At 46.1% G+C, this 25,411-nt stretch overlaps 1 protein-coding gene across 2 annotated transcripts in view; it reads left to right on the forward strand.

Moving 5' to 3' along the window:
- XPO5 (exportin 5) overlaps positions 1-25,411 on the forward strand; it is a 2,857,558-nt gene that overhangs the window by 1,279,270 nt on the left and 1,552,877 nt on the right. For both annotated transcript variants that reach the window (XM_044060355.1, XM_044060360.1), the window contains exon 17: positions 25,137-25,336. In XM_044060355.1, the coding sequence (XP_043916290.1) occupies positions 25,137-25,336 (200 nt within the window). The remainder of the gene's footprint in view (positions 1-25,136; positions 25,337-25,411) is intronic.

Below are 25,411 nucleotides of genomic sequence, written 5' to 3' on the forward strand. Positions count from 1 at the left end.
CATTTGCAATCCCAGATTTGTGCCAGGCAAGGACAATGTACTGGCGGACAAGCTGAGCAGAAATTTCTTGGATCCCCACGAATGGATGCTGCATCCTCACATTTTCTCACAAATAACAAGGACATGGGGAAGACCGGACATAGATCTCTTTGCTTCTCACATGAATCATCACCTGGAAAAGTTCTGTACAAGGACCCACCATCCTCTATCCTGGAAAACGGATGCTCTCTCCTTCAGCTGGAAGTCCCTAACAATTTATGCATTCCCTCCTCTACCACTGCTGACCAAGGTGATACTGAGGATCAAAGCAGAACAACCAACAGGCATTTTGATAGCTCCAGACTGGCCAAGGCAGCACTGGTACCCATTGCTGTTGAGCATAACTCGGACCAAACCGTGGCCTCTGCACCTATGGCCTCTGCTTCTAACACAACACAATCACAGGGCGGTTCATCAAAACCTGAAAACATTGCATCTGACAGCCTGGAGGTTACCATAACTCCTTCCGATGTCTCTCTTTCCAAAAAAGTTCAAGAGATCTTACTGGAAGCACGCAGACCTTCCACCAGAAAAACCTATTCAGCCAAGTGGAAGAGATTCATCATCTGGAATGCTAACGGGTCAGGATACAACAGTATTGAGTATACCTCAGATATTGGAATACTTGGCAGAAATGTTTCATACTGGTCTCTCATATTCTTCCATAAAGATTCATGCCTCCGCAATCTCAGCTAAATACAATTGTGATCCACCTGTGTTTTCACATCCTTTGCTAAGACAGTTCCTAAGAGGGATAAAGAATATCAAACCTCCCAGGAAACCGCCAGTACCTGCATGGGACCTCAACTTCGTCTTGGAAAAATTAACTCTTCCTCTCTTTGAACCAGCAGCAACTTCAGAAATGCAATTTCTCTCATGGAAAACGGTTTTCCTATTGGCAATCACTTCAGCAAGAAGAGTCTCGGAGATACAGGCACTCATGGCAGTACCTCCTTTCCTCATTTTTCATCAGGACAGAGTCTCTCTAAGAACCAATCCTTCATTCATGCCAAAAGTAATTTCCAGGGTGTCTCTAAATCAAGCCATTCACCTGCCTACTTTCTTCCCCAATCCTCAAAACAGGGGGGAAGCACTGCTGCATACTTTGGACATACACGGGCAACTACGCTGCTACTTGGACAGAACTAAGGCCACCAGAAAGTCTGACCAACTGCTTGTAGCCTATGCTGCTGGAGTACAAGGAAAAGCAATCTCCAAACAAACAATTTCCAAATGGATTGGACACTGCATCAGATTCTGCTATTCCTTTCATGGAAAAGGTGTGCCAGCCATTATTAGGCCACACTCCACCAGAGCTGTAGCCACATCCACAGCTTTCCTAAGAGGAGTGGCTACAAAGGACATTCTAGAGGCTGTTACATGGAGCTCCGTGCATACATTTGCCAAGCATTACAACCTGCCTTTATACGCCAGATCCCGAGCAGGCTTTGCTTCGGCAGTCCTGCAGGGCATTTTAGCTACACCATCACTTTCTTAGTTCCAACCACCCCCCAGCTTGGCTATGGTATTCAACCCATATGTTATGACTGCAGTTGCATGCTTGAAGGACATAGTACAGTTTTGTACCTACCATAAATGTAGATGTCCGATAGATATGCAACTGCAGTCTGATTCTCCCTCCCTCCTACCCCTCTGCAACCTTCTTTATGGGTCCACTACCCCTATTCCTATTAGCTGGGGGTATCTCTATGGTGTATCTGTTTATTACTGTTGTGCATGTGTGGAATTTGTTATCCATTCACCAAATTTAGCCTTCCTAGGAGGGCACCTGGCATCTGGGGCAAGAAACACTGAAGAAGATGGCGTCGGCCGATGCCTTTATACTCCAGCCATTCTGACGGAGAGGAGGTGACACCAGCCGACGCCGGACCTAGACTTTGGAATCCGGCCGACCAAGGGCTGCCTGAGGCAGGACAACCCATATGTTATGACTGCAGTTGCATATCTATCGGACATCTACATTTATGGTAGGTACAAAACTGTACTATCTTGATATCCAACATATCAGCACTCTGCCTTGTGCTCATATGTAAGTTTTAGCACTGTGATTTCTTGTAGGAATAGTTAAAGTTAGTAAAGATTAATTAGGCATTTTTCTTTGACATCAGACCTGTCCTACTGTATTATTTTAAGCTTCTGTGTGATCTCTGAACTCTTAGATATCTCTGTGGTGTAGTTTTGTCTTGTGTTTTAATTATTTATTATTAAATATTTTTAAAACATTCTACCTGTGGTTGGTTTGTGTTGAGATAAGCTCTTGAGTACATTGCATATTTATAGAGGTTATTGTAATAGGCCACTCTAAATTAAGCCTTGACTGTTGGTCATACTACCATTGGATAATATTGCACAGTAATAATTGGACACCCTTTTAAGGGCCTTATAGTAGCTGATATTATTAGCCTGGTGGTGGCAGTAATTACTACAGTGTAGTCTGGATAAAGGGGCACAGCTGGAAAATCTTTGTCAGCCTTTCCCAGGAGTGTCTGTGAAGTTGTATAAATACTTATCTGTGTGTGTGTGTGTTGTCAGCTACTTGGCAGGGACACGAAGCACTGGTTGGACAGAGAGGGTACTGGAGGTTTTAGCTTGCCCAGCTAGGGTGAGATCTGGACCCTATAGCTGTGCCAGTGTGGAGACTTATTGGGGACCTGGTGAGCAAGGGAGCAACCAGCCCCAGACTGACTGTGATCTCTGTGTGCACTTAAGGGAAATTGTATTTTACTGTGTGTATTACTTATCCTTTTCTCTTCTGTGAGATGACCTCCCTGGTGTTAGTGGTGTGGATTGAGGCTCCTTGATTGCTGGGCCAGGGCATGGTCGTCACAAGTGTTTGGCAGTGGTGGCATCTACTTCACATACTAACTGGCTTGTAGTGGTGTGGGTAGAGCGAATTCCTGTAGCTTATGTACAGTGATCTCTAAAAGTGTTTTGTACTCTAAAACAGCCACGCAATGTATACTCAAGAGTTCAGATCACAATTGTTTGATTTATTTTGTTAGCTTAGTCTTAGGGTGAGCAGGCAGCATGTCAGCAGAAGAGTATGGAAAGCTGACAAGGAGCCAGCTGGCGGAGATGTGCCAGGCTAGGGGACTGGTGCATGGAAACCTGACTAAAGCAGGCCTTATGGCAGCCTTGGTTACAGCTGCATCAGAAAACAGCAGCATAGAGGACAATCAGACTGACAGTGGAGATGCAATATTCTCAGAGAATGGGACAGCTCAACCTTTCTACAGTGGATTTAAAAAAAAAAAATAAAAAAATTCAGCTGGAGCTAAAGATTCTTGAGTTGGAGGCCAGGCGTATGGAACTAGAAGCAGCCGAGAAAATGAGGAGTCTACAAGCTGAGGAAAATGAACTGCAGAGGAGGCATGAGAGGGAAATGCTGACTCTTCGCCAGTGTCATGGAGGTAATGGGGAAGGGAGTAACCAAACCCTAGAAGCACAAAAAGGTCAGTAAATTTCTTCCACAGTTTAAAGAGGGGGATACATTTGATAGCTTCATTCATATGTTTGAGCTGGTATGTAAACAGTATGAAGTTGACCAAAGGCCCTGGGTATGGTTCCTGACCCCCTTACTCCATGGTAAAGATGTAACTTCTTTAGCAAAAATGCATGGCACTGACTTTTGATTATACTGCTGTAAAAAGAAATTTATTAGACTGTTTTAAGCTAACACCTGAAATACATAGAAAGAGTTTTGTGAGCATAGACACAAGGCAGATGAAAATGTATGTGAATATGTTGTTGAACTGAGCACTTATTTTCATAGCTGGGTGAGTGGATGTCAGGTCACCACTTTTGAAGGGCTGGCAGACATTTTGGTAAGGGAACAAGCCCTTGGCATGTTGCCTGAGGACATGAGGATCTGGTTAGCTGCTAAACAGTGTGCTACCTCAGAGGAGTTGCGGAAAAAGGGAGACCTATACCTAGCAAGCAGGGCAGCCCTGCACAGGAAAGGGACCCCCCAGTACTGCTCATGGGACTAAAGGAATCCATGGTGGGCAGCACAGACTGCCCCAACAGAATCTGCCAGTAGCAGGGGAAGCCACTAGTCCAGGTACACATCGAGGAGCTAGAGTTAAATGTTTTGAATGCAACCAGTAGGGCCATGGGGCATACAGATGTCCACGGAGGCAAGGTGGGGAACCAAAGGTGAGGGGGGGCCAGTAAGTGGGAAAGACAAAATGCCAACAATGGGTTGTCGTGAGACAACAGGGGTATGGAACTACAATCCTGCGGAAGTCCTGAGTGGGAAGGATTTGGATGAGGCAGTACTATGTGCTTATGCAGATGTCCTTCAAGGATGCATCTGCAGTCTTCACAAATGGGTTGTCCTGTCGTCAGGCAGCCCTTCGGTCGGCCGGATTCCAAAGTCTGGGTCTGGCTTCGGCTGGTGTCGCACTTCACCCGACGTCATTGCGGCAGTTCTTCGGGTATAAAGGCATCAGCCAACGCCATTTTCCTCAGTCTTTCTTGCCGTGGCCCAAGCAGAAGCTGTTCGCAAGTGCCGGTCGGTCAGATCCAGAGATTACTACTACCGAATATTACTTCGAAGACTTCTAAAAAGCTAAGTACCCCGTTGGGGACTCTTTCTTGCCTCAGCCGATGTCAGAGAAAGTGAATAACTGTTTATCTTGTGGGAAACAAATACCTCATAAAGATTTCCACTCCTTTTGCATACATTGTTTAGGCCCAGACCACGACGTAGCAGCTTGTCTAGCCTGTGCTTCTTTTAACCGACGGACGCTTAGACGTCGGTCGGAGTTTGCTGAACAGATTTTCGGCTCCGATTTTGCATATATTATGCCATCGGATCCTCCAACTACGCAAAGTACCAAAAACGCAAAGAAAAGGACCGACACTCGCGGTCCGCGGTTTCGGCCGAAACCGTGGTTAAGCAAACCACGAGTGTCTCGGTTTCGGCCGAAACCGAGCAAGCGGTTCTTTCTTCAGCCGAAATCATGCGTTCTACCGAGGCCTCTTCTAACCTGATAGAAACGGCTTCTGAAATCCAACCTTCTGTTGCGGTTTCGCAGGATTTATCAGATACCATTCCCCTGGATATTTCTACCCCTGCACGTGGAGCTGCTAGGCCCCCTGCAGCAATGTCTATTAAGGCCTTTGCCAGGGCTAAAGCAGCCAAAGCATCAAAAACGGTGCCTGCCAAGCCCCCCTCTCTCAGGCCCAGCACCAGCTCCCATATGCTTACTTTGGCTGAGGATCTCATCTCTAATTCGTGGAGCCCAGCCTCATCCAGACAGGGCCTCTCTTCCCTCCTCCAGAAAAAAGGCCTAGAGCAGAGCCCCCTGAGCCAGTATCCTCAGATGATTCCTCTGATGACTCAGATCACACAGACCCTCCTGAGGCTGCTTATTCTCCTTACGAAGACTCTGATGCTGAGGAGTCCATCCCTTCAGCCTCTCCTCCTGAGGAATTTTCCTTTGGGGAAACCTTGCATGCTATGAGGGAACAATTTCAGTGGCAGGGCCAAGATTTCTCAGACTCCAGAAAAAGGCTTAGGACCTTTCTACATTTGCCACAGCACAGGCCTTTAGCTATACCTCCAGTACTTTCTGTTGTTGATGATGCTTTTAATGATGCTTGCACTGCTCCTGATTCATTACCTCCGGCTCCTGCTAAGTCCGATAGGTTCTACAGGGTCCCGGACACTCATCACCATTTATATAAGGCTCCTTTTGCAGATCCAGAGACTATCTCCCAGGGTCCTAAAGCTGTAGCAGCCACTTCCACTAAAAACCCCCTCCCCTATGAAAGGGAATCCAGGTCCTTAGAGAGATGGGGTAAAAAAGTTTACACCTCTGCTACTTTGTCAGCTAGAGCTTTGAACTGCCAATTTCATATGATTCAATACCAAGAGTTTATGCTTGACCAGTTGACTAAAAAGCTGTCCTCTGAAGAATCTTTAGATAAGAAATATATTCAAGAAATGGTACATAACATACAGCAGGTTAGTAACCATTCTTTAAAATGTGGCTATGATGCACTGGAGGCTTCCTTTAGATCAGCCATGACTGGCACAGTTATCAGGAGGCATGCATGGCTGAAAGAACAGGCATTGCCAGACCATGTCAAATCAAAGCTTTTGGATGCACCTATGGACAAGGTCAGTTTATTTGGTTCCCTGCAACAGGTACTAAAAAAGATGGAAGAGAAAGCAAAATCTGTACAAACAGTGAAAGATTTCTTACAAGTTCAGCCTCCAAGGTTTAGCAGGAACTGGCCCTCCAAGAATTGGTCCTTTCCAGACTCCTCTAGGACACAGAGGCAGGAATAGGCGCTCGAGAGGCAGAAACCAAACTAGGGGTGCCTACAGGGGACGCCAGTGGCAAGGTAACAACCAGCGAGGCACGGATGCAACCACCACCACTACAACAACTCATTCACAGTGACTTGGCGGTGGCACCGCCTACCAGGGAACAACTAGAAGCACCCTTAGGCGGAAAGCTAACCTCTAACCTTATTTTCAAAGAACTGGCATTGCATCACAAGAGAAAAATGGATTTTGCAAACTATAGACCAAGGTTACAGGTTCCATTTCCATACTCTACCAAGCAAAAGAGGAATGCCAAACCTGCCACCTACTCAAAGGACAGAAGCTCTAAAGCAAATATCTCAATTACTAAGAATGAGAGCTGTGGAAAAGGTACCACTTTTGGAGCAAGGAAAGGGGTTTTACTCCAGACTCTTCCTGGTACCAAGAAAAGAAAACAAATGGAGGCCTATTCTAGACCTGTCCGCTTTAAACACATTCCTCATTGTTCCAAAATTCAAAATGCTGACCCTACAGCAGCTTCTTCCCATGCTGGGCAAGGAGTCTTGGCTGGTAACTCTAGATCTCAAGGAGGCATACCTGCACGTCCCCATAAGACCAATTTGCAGAAGATTCCTCAGATTTCTTGCAGGATCAGAGCATTATCAATTCTCAGCATTGCCCTTTGGCTTATCTACTGCGCCCAGAGTGTTCACGAAATGCCTGGCATCAGTAATCGCTCATTGCAGACTTCAGGGGATTCAAATCTATCCCTACCTGGACGACTGCCTGATACAAGCAGACAACAAAATAAAACTAACAGAAGACCTACAAAGACTCATTTACCTGCTGCAAGCCCTGGGATATACAGTCAATATAAAAAGTCAAGGCTGATTCCATCCCAAAGAATAACCTTTCTGGGTGCAGAACTGGACACATCAAAACAAATGGCATCCCTAACTGCAGAAAAGAAAGAGCAGCTTCCTCTCTACTTCTTGGCATTAACAAAGCAGAACCATCTAACTGCAAGAAAAGTGCTGCAAGCTCTAGGCTTCATGGCATCCTGCATAATACTGGTCCCTCATGCCAGGCTGCATATGAGAAAGCTACAGTGGTACCTAAAGAATTTGTGGTCTCAACACAAGCACAGCCTAGAAACCAAAATTCCAATGATTCCCTGCCTGAAGAAAGAGTTCCTATGGTGGGCTCAGGCCTGCCAATCAAACTCAGGATTGCCCTTCTGCAAAAGCCAACCAAAACAAACCATCATGACAGATGCCTCAGACCTCGGTTGGGGGGCACACATGCTGGACAGGTGCATTCAAGGCCTATGGACTCAAGACCAGCTGCACCTGCACATAAATCTAAAGGAAATGATTGCAGTAAAATTGGCAATCCAGGCCTTCAAACCTTTTCTCCAAGAAGGTCAGCTGATAAGGACAGACAACACCACAGTTATGTGGTACATCAACAAACAGGGAGGCACACACTCATATCCTCTATGCTGGCTGGCACTGGACCTATGGGATGTGGCTCTGGGCTACAACATTCAGTTACAAGCAATTTATGTACCAGGGAAGGAAAACATTCTAGCAGACATATTAAGCAGAACTACCACAGATGCCCACGAATGGATGCTGCATCCGGACATCTTCAAAGCCATCACAAGAGAATGGGGATTACCACAAATAGACTTGTTTGCATCCCCACTCAATCACCAGCTAAAGAAATTCTGCACAAGGACGTACCACCCACTTGCTTGGAAGGTGGACTCCTATCTTTCAGTTGGAAAAACCTGATAGCATACGCATTCCCACCACTGCCTTTGATGCACAAGGTGCTTCTGAAGATCAAAGAGGAACATCCGAGGATCATTCTGATAGCTCCAGACTGGCCAAGACAACATTGGTATCCATTGCTGAGGAGCATGTCCCGGGAACAAATATGGACACTGCCCCTGATCCCATTACTGTTAACACAGAACAACTTCAACATCCTGCATCCAAACCTGAAAACTCTGCAGCTAACTGCCTGGAACATTACATGACAACAATTAACCCAAATTTATCCCAAAGGGTTAAGGACATAATCCTGGAGGCTCGAAGACCTTCAACAAGAAAGAATTATGCAGCAAAATGAAAAAGATATCTCACTTGGAGTACTGCAAAGGGGCAAGAAGTGACACTGGTGAACATAGCCAACATCCTGGAGTACTTGGCAGAGCTTTTCCATACAGGCCTGTCCTACTCTTCCATCAAGATACATGCCTCGGCTATTTCAGCAGAATACAGCTTGGATCCTCCTGTCTTCTCGCATCCTCTGCTCAGACAGTTTCTGAGAGGAATTAAAAATGTGAAACCTCCATTACCAGCATGGGACTTGAACTTTGTACTAGAAAAATTGACACTTCCCCCTTTCGAACCAGCAGCAACAGCAGAATTACAATACTTATCCTGGAAGACTGCATTCCTGCTGGCAATAACTTCAGCAAGAAGGGTCTCTGAACTACAGGCATTAATGGCAATGCAACCCTTCCTGATCTTCCATCAAGATAGTGTCCATGAGAACAAATCCTACATTTATGCCTAAGGTGGTATCCAGAGTCTCTTTAAATCAGGCTATCCACCTTCCTACATTCTTCCCCAACCCACAGAACAGGGGAGAAAGACTACTACATACCTTGGATGTGCATAGACAATTACGCTACCTGGACAGGACAAAAACCAATAGAAAAACTGACCAGCTTCTGTTAGCATATGCAACAGGGAAGGAAGGAAAACCAATTTCAAAACAGACAATCTCCAAATGGATAGGAAATTGCATTAGATTTTGTTACTCCTATCATGGAAAGAAAACTCCAGAGAACATCAGGCCTCACTCCACAAGGGCTACAGCCACTACCACAGCTTTCTTACGAGGAGTGGCTACCAAGGACATTATAGAGGCTGCTACTTGGACCTCCGTGCATACATTTGCCAAGCATTATAATTTACCTTTATACTCCAGATCCCGAGCTGGTTTTGCCACTGCTGTTTTGCAAGGGATCCTAACTACACCATAATCTCTACTCATTCCTCCTCCCCTAGTTTAGCTATGGTATTCTACCCATTTGTGAAGACTGCAGATGCATCCTTGAAGGACATAGTACAGTTTTGTACCTACCATAAATGTAGATGTCCGATAGGAATGCATCTGCAGTCAGGATTACCCTCCTTCCCTCTGAGGTACTCCTAGGGTATTTGCCAACCTTCAGCTAGCTTGGGGGGGATCTATTATGGTGTATTTGTTTGTATATATGTACATACATGCTTATTTTGTGTGTTTGCTCTCTACTATTTGGAAACTTTGGCATTTATCCAAATTTAGCCATCCAAGAGGGCACCTGGCATCTGGGGCAAGAAACACTGAGGAAAATGGCGTCGGCTGATGCCTTTATACCCGAAGAACTGCCGCAATGACGTTGGGTGAAGTGCGACACCAGCCGAAGCCAGACCCAGACTTTGGAATCCGGCCGACCGAAGGGCTGCCTGACGACAGAACAACCCATTTGTGAAGACTGCAGATGCATTCCTATCGGACATCTACATTTATGGTAGGTACAAAACTGTACTTTACACGCAGTGAGGCTAGGAGACAAGCATGTGGGTCTGGTAGCCATGGGGAGACCCAGACAGACTGCATACTTGCAGCCAGGACTGCTGAGGTGGTTACTTCAGGGAGTGAGCTACACTGTAGCAGTGAGACTGAAGGTGAGCCACAGCTGCATGTGGGTACTGATGTTCCCTTGGACAGGGTAACTGCAAAGGTAGAGGTGAGTAGTAGTACCCAGGTTGACAGTGAGGCATTGCTGTCAGAGGATGCCAGACTTCCTATGGAAGGGGAGCTGGGAAGGGTTAGAAGGAGAGACTTGAGACGGCTCAGCTCTCAGACCCTACATTGCAAGGCCCGAGGCAGGCGGCTAGGGAGGCACCTGATTCTTAAGGGAAGGGGGAATCTGTATACTGGAGCAAAGGGTTACTGTACAGAGAGTGGACCCCTGAGGGAGGGCTAAGAAGGTGAGAGAGTACAGCAGTTGGTAGTGCCTAGAGCTTACCGTATTGGCTTCTAGCCATAGCCCATGATATTCCCTTTGCAGGTCATATGGGCATAAAACTTACAAAGAGGCGTATTATGCAAATCTTCTATTGGCCTGGACTTTCCAGAGATGTAACAGGGTACTGCAGGACCTGTCAGCAGTGCCAAAAGGTAGGCAAGGCAGGAGACGAGGTGAGAGCTCCTTTGATGCCTTTGCCTGTTATTGAGGAGCCATTTCAGAGGGTAGCTGTGGATATTGGTGGGTCCTCTGAGTACCCCAAGTTCCACAGGGAAAAAGTATATCCTAGTGATTTGTAGGTTATGCTTCACACAATACCATGAGGCAGTGACTTTGTCCTCCATTGAGGCCGATAAGGTAGCAAATGCTTTGCTAAGATTTTCAGCAGGGTAGGTTTCCCAAAGGAAATGCTGTCTGACAGAGGTGCCAATTTTATGTCAGACTTGTTGGCTTGTCTGTGAAAGTCCTGTGGGGTGAAGCACATGAAGACCACCCCCTACCATCCCCAGACTAATGGACTTGTTGAGAGGTTAAACTCTGCAATCAAGTCCATGCTATGGGCATTTGCAGATCAGTTTGAGGGAGTGGGAGAAATATTTGCCTCATCTGTTTGCTTACTGAGAGGTTCCCCAGGCATCCACAGGCTTTTGTACCCTTTGAGTTGCTGTATGGGCACAGGGTGAGGGGACCTCTAGATTTAATTTGAGATGAGTGGGAAGGTGAGTGTAAGTCTCACAAGGAGTCTGTTGTGGCATATGTCCTGAATCTCAGGACAAGGCTCAGGGAACTCATGGGTTTGGCCCAGGAGAACCTGGCAGACGCCCAACAACAGAAAAAGGTGTGGTATGACAGGAATGCTTGAGCTAGAAAGTATGCTCTGGGGCAGCAGGTGATGGTTCTCATTCCTGTCAGACACAACACGTTGCAAGCAACTTGGGAGGGGACCCTACAAGGTGGTAAGAAGATATGTGATAACTACATGGTGGAAGTGCTAGGCAGACGGCAGGGGCACAAATCGTACCGTCTTAACATGGTGAAACCTTACCATGATAAGGAGGCCCTTGTACTGAGCATTTGCAGTGGATTACAGGAGGAGTCTGAGAGAGATCTTGTGACTGAGCTCCTCAGTGAGACTCGGGCTGACACCTCAGTGGAAGGGTAGCAACATCCCAGCAGCCTTCTCTTACCCAGGTTTAAGAAATCCGAGCAGTGTTGCAGGAGTTTGCGATCATCTTCACCGGGAAACCAAGGAGCACCCACCTGGTGCAGCACCAGGTGGATACAGGACCCCAAAGGTGATCAGGCAGGCCCCTTATTGGGTGCCTGAGCGAGTCAAACAGACTAAGGGAGGAGGTACAGGAGATGTTGGAACTAGGGGTAACTCGAGTCCAACAGTCCCTGGGCCTCACCAGTGGTGTTGGTGCCAAAGAAGGATGGCAGCAACAGGTTCTGTGTGGATTACAGGAAATTAAATAGTCACACAGAGGCAGATGCTTACCCCATGCCTAGGACAGATGAGGCCCTAGAGCAGCTGGGTGGGGCTAAGTATCTTTATCTTACCAAGGGTTACTGGCAGGTGCCCTTGACTCCCAGTGCTAGAGAGAAGTCAGCCTTTGTGACTCCTTTTGGCTTGTATGAGTTCACAAAGATGCCCTTTGGGATGAAGAATGCCCCAGCGACTTTCCAGAGGCTGGTAGATCATATCTTGGCAGGAGGGTTTGCCCTTGCTTACATGGATGATATTGCTATCTACAGCCATTCCTGGCAAGAGCACCTTCAGTATGTCAGGAAGGTGCTGGGCAGACTACAGAGGGCAGGATTGACCATTAAGCCGAGCAAATGTCAGGTGGGTATGGCAGAGGTCTCTTACCTAGGACATAGAGTGGGGAGTGGTAAGATAAGGCCAGAACCTGCCAAAGGGGAAGCTATTCAGGCATGGCCTGCACCCGTTACAAAAAAGCAGGTAAGGGCATTCTTAGGGACAGCAGGGTACTACAGAAAGTTTGTGCCCAATTATAGTACCATAGCTGCTCCCCTCACAGACCTGACGAGGAAGAACAGGCCAGATAAGGTAGTGTGGACCCCAGCATGTGAGCAGGCATTTCAGAAGCTTAAGGAAGCTTTGGGAGGACCCCCTGTGTTAGCCAGTCCAGACTATAGCAAAGAATTTGGTGTGCAGGTGGATGCTTCAAACTATGCGATGGAGGCTGTATTTAGCCAGATTTCTTCAGAGGCAGAAGAGCACCCAGTGGTTTATCTCAGTCGTAGGCTCCAACCCAGGGGGAATGCAATGTAGCGGTAGAAAAGGAATGTCTAGCCATATTGTGGGCACCACAAAAACTTCAGCCTTATCTGTATGGAAGAAAATTTGCTGTTACAACAGATCACAACCCTGTAACATGGTTAAACAGAGCCAGTCAGCAAAATGCCAAGTTGCTAAGATGGAGTCTGGGGTTGCAAGCATATATGTCATGTCAGTGTAGCACTGCAGCGGGAGTAGCAATGCCAATGCAGATGGGCTTTCAAGACAGGAAATGGGGTGAGGTAAACCCAGATAGACCTGACACACTCAAGCAATGTTTCTCAAGGGTCACTTGAAAAACTTGCTCGAGTTCCCCAGGGGGGAAGAGATGTGACGATTGGGGAGAGATGGGTGAAGGCTGTCAGTCTAGTTAAATAGAATTTGATATATAATTCTGGCATTTGTAAATAAATGTAAAATACAATTATGTTTTCTTAAATGTAAAACAACACTGTGAAATGTAGAACTGCAAAATGTGTGACAACATTGCACTCTACTCGCCCAGTGAAGCATGTTGTGACCCTTTCATATTAGAATTCAGTTCCAGTGCATCTGGATGAAGGTTTCATGCCCATTGTTTTAAGGTTAAAGTTTATGACCAGAATTTAGATGTGGAATGTTCTTTATTGCTCTGGTTTCTATTAGAATATACATGTGAAATGCCTTGTATTGTAAGTTTCTGATCAGGTGTTAGATTGCTAAATAATGCAGTTTGTCGCCTGAGAACTCAGACCAGGTGTTAAGATGATGCAATATGAATACTGGGAAGACCCAAGTGTCAAAATTGATGTAGTTTGGGAGGGTCTTAGAGACATGTTTGTTAGTAATGTTTAAATACTGTTTTCTCACAAGAGACTGGGAGCATTTTGATCTTGATATCCAACTTATCAGCACTTTGCCTTATGCTCACATGTAAGTTTTAGTACTGTGATTTTTTCTAGGAATAGTTAAAGCTAGTAAAGATTAATTAGGTATTTTTCTTTGAAATCAGACCTTTCCTACTGTATTATTTTAAGTTTCTGTGTGATCTCTTAACTCTTAGATATCTCTGTGGTGTAGTAGTTTTGTCTTGTGTTTTAATTATTTATTATTAAATATTTTTAAAACCTTCTACCTGTGGCTGGTTTGTGTAGATATAAGCTCTAGAGTACATTGCATATTTATAGAGGTTATTTTAGTAGGCCACTCTAAAGTAAGCCTTGACTGTTAGTCATACTGCCATTGGATAATATTGCACAGTAATAATTGGACACCCTTTTAAGGGCCTTTGCGTAGCTGATATTAGCTGGGTGGTGGCAGTTATTACTACCGTATAGTCTGGGTAAAGGGGCACAGCTGGAGAATCTGTCCGCCTTTCCCAGGAGTGTCTGTGAAGTTGTATAAATACTTATCTCAGAGTGTGTGAGTTGTGTCAGCTACTTGGCAGGGACACGAAGCACTGGTTGGACAGAGTGAGGGCACTGGAGGTTTTAGCTTGCCCAGCTAGGCTGAGATCTGGACCCTCTAGCTGTGCCAGTGGGGAGTCTTATTGAGGACCTGGTTAGCAAAGAGAGCAACCAGGCCCAGACTGACTGTGATCTCCATGTGCACTTAAGGGAAACTGTATTTTACTCTGTGTATTAGTTATCCTTTTCTCTTCTATGAGACGACTTCCCTGGTGTTGGTGGTTAGGATTGAGGCTCCTTGATTGCTGGGCCAGGGCACGGTCGTCACCGGTTCAATTATCCAGAAATGGCTTCGGTAAGCCACCTGACTACCGACTTTCCAAAAACACCCGCAAAGATAAAGACAGAGACAGACCACATAGGTCCATAGCTGCAGACAACGCTTCTCCTAAGCTAGTTTCCAGTTTGCCGGTACTCAAGTGAGTTGCTTTTGCAGCCCCTGATACCTGCTACTTAAGATTCACAGGCCTCTACTGAGACCCATTGGGAGTCTGGTATGCCGCGAGATGATTCTTCAACTGTGAAACCTGCGGATGTCTCTACCTTGAATGGGTCCGGAGCCGCTGTTTAGCCACCGGCTTCTGAGGGTGTATTTAGACCTACTGACTTGCATATTAAACAAACGCCATCTTCTTCAAGGCCTAAAACTCGATCCATGCCTAGAAAACCGATGCCCAGACTGCATGGTCAGGCCCTATGCCTAAAAAGCAAATAAGAATGGCTGAAGACCTTATTACTCTAATCAGGGGAAGCCACTCTTCTCCCTCTAAGAGGCCTAGGACTGATTTTCCTTCTGATTCTTCTGATCAGGATTCTGAAATTTCTGTTTTCTCTGATGACCAGGAGTTGCCTTTATCTACCTATTCTGATGCAGAGGACTTCATTCCCTCTGCTTCCCCTCCAGAGGTTTTCTCTTTTGGTAAAACCTTGCATACTCTTAGGGAGCATTTCTGCTGAGAAAGCCAGGATTATTCTGACTCTAAAAAAGAAGCTTAGAGAAGTCCTACTCTTACCTAAACACAGGCCTTTAGCCATCCCTCCTGTACTGGACATTGTAGATGATGCATTTTCCGAATCTAGCCTGGCCCCTGACTCTCTACCTCTGGCTCCCAGAAAGCCTGACTGGTATTACAGGGTACCTGACTCTCTCAATTTCCTCTCTAAGAATCCTACTGTGGATCCTGAGACCATTTCACAGGGACCCAAAGGCATTAAGCTACTACTGCCAAAAACCCTACCCCCTCTGATAGAGATTCCAGGGCTCTGGATAGATGGGGTAAGAATGTGTACACCTCTACTACTTTGACCATTAGGGCCTTAAACTATCATTTTCATCTATTAAATTATCAGCAGCTTATTATTGGACTGCTTAAACAGAAAATGATGATTCCTGACTGTGTGGAAAATAAGGAATTACAGGATTTAATGCATTCTGCTGAGCAGGTTGTAAAGCATACTTTCCAATGTGGTTATGATTCATTAGAGGCATCTTGCAGGGCTGCTGTCACTGGGTCTTTACTTAGAAGGCATGCTTGGCTTAAGGAGCAATCTTTGCCAGATCATGTTAAAGCTAAATTACTGGATGCTCCCTTAAACCAAAACCACCTGCTTGGCAACAAAGAAGTTGTTCTTAAAAAGCTGGAGGAAAAAGCTAAATCTATGCAAACTGTTAAAGATTTCCTGCAAGTTCAGCCTCCCACATTTAGTAGGCATTGGCTTTCTAAGAATTGTTTCTTTCCTGCCTCTTCCAGGCCTTCTCAGTCCAAACCCATGACCAGCAGAACACCCAGGCTTCAGTCCCAAGGTACTCGCATGCCGAAGCAGTGGGGTGCTCCCACTTCCAAAGCTAGGAGTACTAAGACACACCCCTATGGTAAACTGTCACAATGACTTAACTTTAAACTTTCCAAGCCCTGCTCAACTGACTGTTCCTTTAGGGGGAAAGATCGCTCTGCATACAAAAAACTGGGAACTCATTACCCAAGGCAAATGGGTTTTAAATATAGTTTCCCAAGGGTACAGATTTCTACTTCCACTCCTTACCAACCCCAAACCGTGGGCCAGACCTACTCCCAAATCAGTGGGCAGAGGCTCAAAAATAAGATGTCCTTCAAGAATGCAACTGCAGTCCTTACATATGGGTTGTCCTGCCTCATGCAGCCCTTCGGTCGGCCGGATTCCAAAGTCTGGGTCCGGCATCGGCTGATGTCGCTTCCTCCCCGTCAGAGCGGCTGGGATGTAAAAGCATCAGCCGACGCCATCTTGCTCAGTCTTTCTTGCCGCGCAGTGCCCGAAGCAGAAGCAGTTCGCAAGTGCCGGTCGGCCAGCTCCTGTGTTTTCAGTAACCGAAGTCATCAAAAAGCTAAGTACCCCGTTGGGGAACCTTTTCTTGCCTCAGCCGATGTCAGATATAACTGCAAAAGTTAATAACTGTTTGTCTTGCGGTAAACAAATACCTCATAAGGACTTCCATTCTTACTGCCTTCCCTGCCTTGGCCCAGACCGCGACGTCTCGGCCTGTGCTGCCTGTGCTCGCTTCAATAAGCGCACACTCAGGCGCCGGGCAGAATTTGCTGAAGACTTTTTTGGCGAAAAATACTCCTATATCATGCCGTCGGAACAATCGACAACACATATTTCCAAAAAACGGAAGGACCGGGACCGACATTCTCGGCCTGCGACTTCCACCGACACCACGCCAAAACCTACCGCGAGTGCATTGGTCTCTTCTGAGGCGGTTATTCCAACGCTCCAGACCGATGACTCCGCTTTATCATTCACTTCGGCCCCGGAGCCTACGCCGATGCCTGTTGTTGATTTTCCTCCAGAAGCGTAAGCCCAAGATTTGCCTGAGACCATACCGGTGGACAAAGTTACTCCAGCACGTGGGGCAGCTAGGCCTCCGGTGTCCATGTCTATCAAGGCCTACACACGTGCTAAGGCTGCCAGCCAGGCTAAGTCTCACCCTCCTAAATCTTTTCCTCAGGGTCCCACTTCTGATAAACAGATCATGACTTTAGCTGCGGATTTAATTTCCTTAATTAGAGGCTCCCAGGCTCATCCTGACAGAGGTTCTCAGCCGCCTTCAGACAAAAGGCCCAGGGTTGAGCAGACAGATACCCTTTCCTCAGATGAAGCCTCTGGTGACTCTGATCACTCAGATTCCCAGGAAGAGTCCTTCCAGGCCTACGAGGATTCTGATGCTGAGGAATCTATTCCTTCTGCCTCTCCTCCCGAGGATATTTCTTTTGGGGAAATTCTCCACTCCATGAGAGAGCATTTTCAGTGGCAGGGCCAGGAATTCTCCGACTCCAGGAAACTGCTTCGTACCTTCCTTAAGCTTCCCCAGCACAGGCCTTTAGCTATCCCTCCAGTGTTAGATGTATTGGATGATGTGTACTCAGATTCGAGTGCTGCTCCTGATTCTCTCCCTCCTGCTCCTGTCAAGCCAGACAGATACTACAGGGTTCCTGAAACTCATAAACATCTCTTCAAGGCCCATTCTGTTGATCTAGAAACTATTTCCCAGCGGCCCAAAGGAGTGGCCACTTCCACGGCCAAAAATCCTTTGCCCGCAGACAGGGAATCTAGGTCCCTGGAGAGGTGGGGCAAAAAAGTTTATATCTCAACCACCCTTGCCATGAGGGCCCTTAATTGCCTTTTTCATCTGTTTCAGTATCAGGATTTCTTGATGGATGATTTGCAGAAAAAGTTAGCCTCTCCTGAGCCTTTAGATAGAAAGGCCTTGCAGGATTTGGTTCATAATACACAGCAGGTTAACAATCATTTTCTTCAGTGTGGTTATGATGCATTGGAAGCTTCATGTAGGGCAGCTATGACAGGGGCCGTCATACGTAGACATGCTTGGTTGAAAGAACCGGCATTGCCAGATCATGTTAAAGTAAAGCTTCTAGATGCACCTCTGGAAAAACACAAGCTATTTGATGCTAATGCTCAGGATGTGTTGAAATCAATTGAGGAAAAGGCTAAGTCAGTGCAAACAGTTAAAGATTTTCTCCAGGTTCAGCCACCAAGGTTCAGCAGGAATTGGCCTTCGAAGAATTGGTCCTTTCCAGACACTGACAAGTTCCAAAGGGGAAAAAACAGGCGTGCCCGAGGGAGAAGGCAATACCGTGGCTCCTACAGGGGACGCCAATGCCAACCGACTAATCAGAGAAGTGGCGCAGGGACTTCTACTGCTCCACAGGGACAATCACAATGACTTGACTTTGACACCGCCGACCAAGGCTCAAAGAGAAGCACCTTTAGGCAGAAAATTATCCTTATTTTCAAAAAATTGGCACGTTTTAACAACGGACAAATGGATTCTGGACATAATAGACCAAGGCTACAGGTTCCACTTCCATACTTTACCAACAAGACAACGCATGCCAAACCTGCCACAAAATCAAAGGGCAGAGGCACTCGTACAAGTTTCAAAGCTGCTACAAATCAAAGCAATAGAAAAGGTTCCTCCTCAGGAACAAGGCCAGGGATTCTACTCAAGACTGTTCCTTGTTCCAAGAAAAGAAAAGCAATGGAGACCTATACTGGACTTGTCCGCTCTAAACACCTTTCTTATTGTACCAAAATTCAAAATGCTGACACGACAGCAACTCCTTCCCATGCTGGGCAAGGGGTCTTGGCTGGTTACTCTGGACCTCAAGGAGGCATACCTGCATGTCCCATTCAGACACAGTTGCAGAAGATACCTCAGATTTCTTGCAGGGTCAGAGCATTATCAATTCTCAGCATTGCCTTTTGGCTTATCTACTGCGCCCAGAGTATTCAGGAAATGCCTGGCATCAGTAAATGCACACTGCAGACTCCAGGGGATACAAATATACCCTTACCTGGACGACTGCCTTATACAAGCGGACAGCAAGCAAGCCTTGACAAAAAACTTGAATTATGTCATTCACTTACTACAGGCTTTGGGATACACAGTCAACATTCAAAAATCAAGACTACTGCCATCCCAACAAATAATTTTTCTAGGAGCCAAACTAGACACAAAATCACAAATGGCTTTCCTCACAGAAGAGAAGCAAGAACAATTACCAGATTACTTCAAAAGCCTAGCAAAGCTCACCCAGATGACTGCAAGGAAAATCCTGCAGGCCCTGGGTTTCATGGCATCTTGCGTTCTATTGATTCCACTGGCAAGACTACACATGAGAAAACTACAATGGTACCTAAAAAGTTTATGGTCTCAACACAGCCACAACTTAGAAGCAATTATCCCACTCATTCCATGTCTACAAAGGGAATTTTTGTGGTGGGCCCAAGCAAGCCAGTTAAACAAAGGTATGCCTTTCAACAAACCTCAAAAAATCCAAACCATTACAACAGGCGCCTCAGACCATTGATGGGGGGCGCACATGGAGGGCAGATGCATTCAAGGGTAATGGGCCCCCCGGGAAGTGCATCTACACATCAATCAAAAAGAGATGTTAGCAGTAATTCATGCAATCGAGGCCTTCGGAAAATATCTTCAACAAGGTCTACTGCTAATAAAGACAGACAACACCACTGTTATGTGGTACATAAACAAACAGGGCGGTACTCATTCTTACCCCCTCTGCCGACTAACAATGACTCTTTGGTCAAAGTCCCTGAAACTGAACATACAGTTGCAATCCCAGTTTGTTTCGGGCAAGGACAATGTTCTGGCGGACAGTCTAAGCAGAAACATCCTAGACCCGCACGAATGGATGTTGCATCCAGACATTTTTGCACAAATAACTCATGCATGGGGGAGGCCGGACATAGATCTCTTTGCCTCACACCTCAATCATCATCTGAAAAAGTTCTGCTAGAGGACACACCATCCACAAGCCTGAAGAATGGATGCTCTCTCCTTCTGCTGGAACACTCTTAACAATCTATGCATTCCCACCTCTACCATTAATGACCAAGGTGTTACTGAAGATCAAAGCAGAACAACTGAAAGGCATCTTAATAGCTCCAGATTGGCCAAGACAGCACTGGTATCCATTACTAAGGAGCATAACTTGCACCAAGCCGTGGCCCCTGCCTCAATGGCCTCTCCTTTTGACCCAGCACAATTACAGGACGGTTCATCCCAACCTGCAAACTCTGCAGCTGACAGCTTGGAGGGTTCCATGATTTCTCCCCATATCTCTCTCTCCAAGGAAGTTCAACAGATCTTATTGGAAGCACGCAGACCTTCCACCAGAGAAACCTATTCAGCCAAATGGAAGAGATTCAACATCTGGAATGCCAACAAGGGTCAGGATGCATCAGTAATGAGCATCCCACAGATACTAGAATACTTGGCAGAAATGCTGCATAATGAACTTTCCTATTCTTCCATAAAAATACACGCTTCAGCAATTTCAGCAAAATACAACACTGATCCACCTGTGTTTTCACATCCTTTGCTAAGACAATTTCCAAGAGGGATAAAGAATATCAAACCTCCCAGAAAACCACCAGTGCCTGCATGGGACCTCAACTTCGTGTTGGAAAAATTAACTCTTCCTCCTTTTGAGCCAGCAGCATCTTTAGAATTGCAATTTCTCTTCTGGAAAACAGTTTTCCTGTTGGCAATTACCTCAGCAAGAAGAGCATCGGAGATACAGGCCCTCATGGCAGTACCTCCATTTCTCATTTTTCATCAGGACAGAGTTTCTTTAAGAACCAATCCTTCTTTTATGCCAAAAGTGATATCCAGGGTGTCTCTAAATCAAGCAATTCACCTGCCTACCTTCTTCCCCAATCCTCAAAATAAAGGGGAAAAGCTGCTGCACACTTTGGACATACACAGACAACTGCGCTACTACTTGGACGGAACAAAGGCCAACAAAGTCTGACCAACTATTTGTAGCATACGCTGCTGGAGTGCAAGGAAAGGCAATTTCCAAATAAACAATTTCAAAATGGATTGGACATTGCATCAGATTCTGTTATTCTTTCCATGGAAAGGGTGTGCCAGCCAATATCAGGCCACACTCCACCAGAGCTACAGCCACCACCACAGCCTTTCTAAGAGGGGTGGCTACAAAGGACACTCTAGAAGCTGCTACATGGAGCTCCGTGCATACATTTTCCAAGCACTACAACCTGCCTTTATATTCCAGATCCCGAGCAGGCTTTGCTTCGGCAGTCCTGCAGGGCATTTTAGCTACACCATCTTTATCTTAGAGCCTACCACCCCCAGCTTGGCTATGGTATTCAACCCATATGTAAGGACTGCAGTTGCATTCTTGAAGGACATAGTACAGTTTTGTACCTACCATAAATGTAGATGTCCGATAGATATGCAACTGCAGTCAGGTTTTCCCTCCCTCCTACCCCTCTGTATATTGGGTCCACTTCCCTCCTTTCCTAATTAGCTGGGGATATCTGTTATGGTGCATCTGTTTATTACTGTTGTGTATGTCTGGAATTTTTTATCCAGTTTCTAAATTTAGCCTTCCTTGGAGGGCACCTGGTATCTAGGGCAAGAAACACTGAGGAAGATGGCGTCGGCTGATGCTTATACCCCAGCCGCTCTGACCTCGGGGAGGAGGCGACATCAGCCGACGCCGGACCCAGACTTTGGAATCCGGCCGACCGAAGGGCTTCCTGAGGCAGGACAACCCATATGTAAGGACTGCAGTTGCATATCTATCGGACATCTACATTTATGGTAGGTACAAAACTGTACTTTCTCTCTCTTTTCTAAGCATCAGGGCTATTCAACCTGTCCCAGAAGAAGAATGGGGACAAGGCTTCTACTCAAGACTTTTCCTGGTACCCAGAAAAGTCAATTCCTGGCATCCTATCCTGGACCTGTCTATCCTAAACACATTTTGGAAATCCCAAAATTCAAAATAACTCTGCATCAGCTGCTTCCCATGCTAGGCAAAAATGCCTGGTTGGCAACACTGGATTTAAAGGAAGCCTACCTGCACATCCCAGTAAGGGAGTCTTGCAGAAGATACCTACGTTTCAGAGCAGGCTACATGAACTATCCGTTCTCTGCACTGCCCTTTGGCTTATCTACTGCGCCCAGGGAATTCACAAAGTGCCTAACTCCAGTCATTGCATTTTGCAGGCAGAAATATTCAAATATACCCATACCTGGACGATTGTCTAATTCTGGCAGAAAGCCAGGACATACTATTTAATCTGGCATTTGTGAGGAAATTACTAACTTCTCTGGGGTACACTGTAAATGAAAAGAAATCACATCTACTACCCTGCCAACAAATTATAATCTTGGGAGCAAGCTTGAATAGAACTTCCCAGATGGTCTACCTCACGCCAGAGAAGCAAGTTCGTTTGACAGCCTACTTCAAACTACTGGCCACAAAGACCCAGCTGTCTGCAATGAAAATACTGCAAGCCCTGGGGTGCATTGCCTCTTGCATTCTACTAATTCCATATACAAGACTGAGTATGAGGAAACTACAGTGGTATCTAAAAAGCCTATATTGTCAACATTCTCAGGAGCTAGAATCAATGATTCATATCCTACCTTGTCTAGAGATAGGATTCCTTTGTTGGGCCGAGGCCTGCCACCAAAACAAGGGACTGCCATTCACTCTACCCCCTGCAGCCCAAACCCTAACAGCAGACACATCAGACTATGCATGGGGGGCTCACCTAGCAGGGCAGTGCGTTCAGGGAAAATGACACCGAGTCAAATGCACCTGCATATCAATCAAAAACAAATGGTAGCTGTACAGAAGGCTGTGACAGCCTTCAAGGACCATATTCTTCTAGGACAATTATTGGTAAAGATGGACAACACCACGGTTATGTGGTACATAAACAAGCAGGGGGGGGGAACCCACTCATACTCTCTCTGCAGACTAGCCATGAGCTACCAAGTGCAACTACAAGCTCAATTCCTGCCAGGCAAGCTAAATGCCCTGGCAGATGACCTAAGCAGAAAACTCATGGACCCACACAAGTGGAAACTGGAATCAAAGATATTCAACATGTTGAGGAACAAATGGGGGAACCCAGAGATAGACCTGTTTGCCTCCCCTCTGAACTACCAATTGGACAAATTCTGCAGAAGGACTCCCCACAGACAAGCTTGGAAACTGGATGCCCTGTCCTTCACCTGGAAAGAACAGTTTATGCCTTTCCCCCTCTACCTCTCCTCTCCAAATTGCTACTAAAGATCAAACAGGACAAACCAAGGACAATACTGATTGCACCAGACTGGCCACGTCAACATTGGTACCCCCTGTTGCGCAGTGCGTCACTGCTGGAACCAAGGCACCTGCCTCAGACCTCTGCCCTGCTGTCACAGCAGGAGGGTCAGATTCTGTACCCACAGCTTCAGACCCTGAACCTTGCAGCTTGGCTAATTACCTGATCTCTCCATTACCATCACTCAGTAAGCAAGTGATGGATGTCATTCTGGAGGCAAGGAGGCCTAGTACTAGAAAATCCTATGTTGAAAAATGGAAAAGATTCTGTTCCTGGAGCCAAACTCAGGGGATGGCCACAACAGTGCCCAATTTACCTCATATTCATCAATACTTTACTGAGATGCTTCACAAGGGCCTTTCCTTTTCTTCCATCAAAATTCATGCCTCGGCCATTTCAGCACATTATACTACAGTGCCACCCCTCTTCTCTCATCCACTGCTGAAGCAATTCTTCAGAGGGGCCAAAAACCTAAGACCACCCAGGAGAGCCCCTTCTCCAGCCTGGGACCTTAACTTTGTATTGGAAAAGCTCACTGTGCCTCCCTTTGAGCCAGCTGCAAATGCAGAGTTGAAATTCCTTTCTTGGAAAACAGCCTTCCTTCTAGCCATCTCTTCAGCAAGAAGTGTCTCGGAATTGCAGGCCCTCATGGCAGTGGAGCCTTTAATCATCTTTCATACGGACTGGGTGTCCTTGAGGACCAACCATTCCTTTTATGCCCATGGTGGTATCCAGTGTGGCCCTTAATCAGTCCATTCATTTGCCAACCTTCCTTTCTAATCCACAGAACAAAGGGGAATGTATACTGCACTCCTTGGATGTGTACAGACCCCTTAGATTTTACTTGGACAGGACTAAGCCTCTCAGGAAATCTGAACAGCTGCTGGTGGCATTTGCTGCAGGGGTAGAGGGGAAGGCCATTTCAAAGCATACCATTTCTAAGTGGATAGGCCATTGCATTCTTTTCTGTTATAAGCACCATGGAAAACCTTCCCTACAGAGGATAAGACCTCATTCCACCAGGGCTGCATCTATCTCTACAGCCTTTCTCAGAAGTGTCCCTACCAGGGACATCCTAGAAGCTGCTATCTGGAGTTCTGGTCATACCTTCACCAAGCATTACTACTTGCCAATTTTCTCTAAATCCAGAGCTGGCTTTGCCACTGCTGTCTTGCAGGGCCTTCTAGCTTGTCCTAATGCTATCCAAGTGCCTCCTCCCATCCTTAGCTTTGGGAATCTACCCAAATGTGATGACTGCAACAGTGAAGCACGAAGAACATAGTACAGTTGTGTACACTTACCATAAATGTAGATGTTCAAGTGTATTCACTGTTGCAGTCCTGGTTACCCTCGCTCCAGCCCCCTGACTTCTATTGACTATACCTCTCTTCTTGCTTACTATGCTTAAATCTTTCTGGTGTATTTGCTTTTTGTTGGAAGTGTAACATTGTATATAATTGCTTCCCATTATGGGGGCACCTGACATCTGGGGCAAGAAAAACTGATTTAATGGCATCGGCCGCATGCTTTATACCCCTGACATCATGGAAGATGACACAGGACCCAAGACTTTGATAATCAGGCCGACTGAGGGCTACCTGCAAGCCGATAACCTAAATGGGATGACTGTAACAGTGAATACACTCGAACATCTACATTTATGGTAAGTGTACACAACTGTAATTTCTGGTGAGTGTTAATTTTTTTACATAGTAATGCATATTTGTCTGTGTCACCCAGCTTTAAATGATGTGCACTTTTTTTTTTACCGTAACTTCTTTTCACTTGCAGCCTTGTTTTGATATGATGTACTCCCATGTTAAAGAGATGCTGTCCAACGAGCTACTACTAACACAGATGGAGAAGTGCGCTCTCATGGAGGCCTTAGTTTTAGTCAGCAACCAGTTTAAGAATTATGAGCAGCAGCAGTCCTTCTTAAAGGAACTTATGATTCCAGTTTCTTCATTGTGGCTCTCTGATGAAATGGAAAGGTAGGGTGAGAAGTTTACTACACTAACTTGTGCAAATATACATGCTTTTGCAGACTGAGCTCAGAAGCGTTCACC

The sequence above is a fragment of the Protopterus annectens genome, chromosome 1.part0 (assembly GCF_019279795.1).
Source record: "Protopterus annectens isolate FY-2018-M chromosome 1.part0, PAN1.0, whole genome shotgun sequence".
Taxonomy (NCBI): Eukaryota; Metazoa; Chordata; order Ceratodontiformes; family Protopteridae; genus Protopterus; species Protopterus annectens.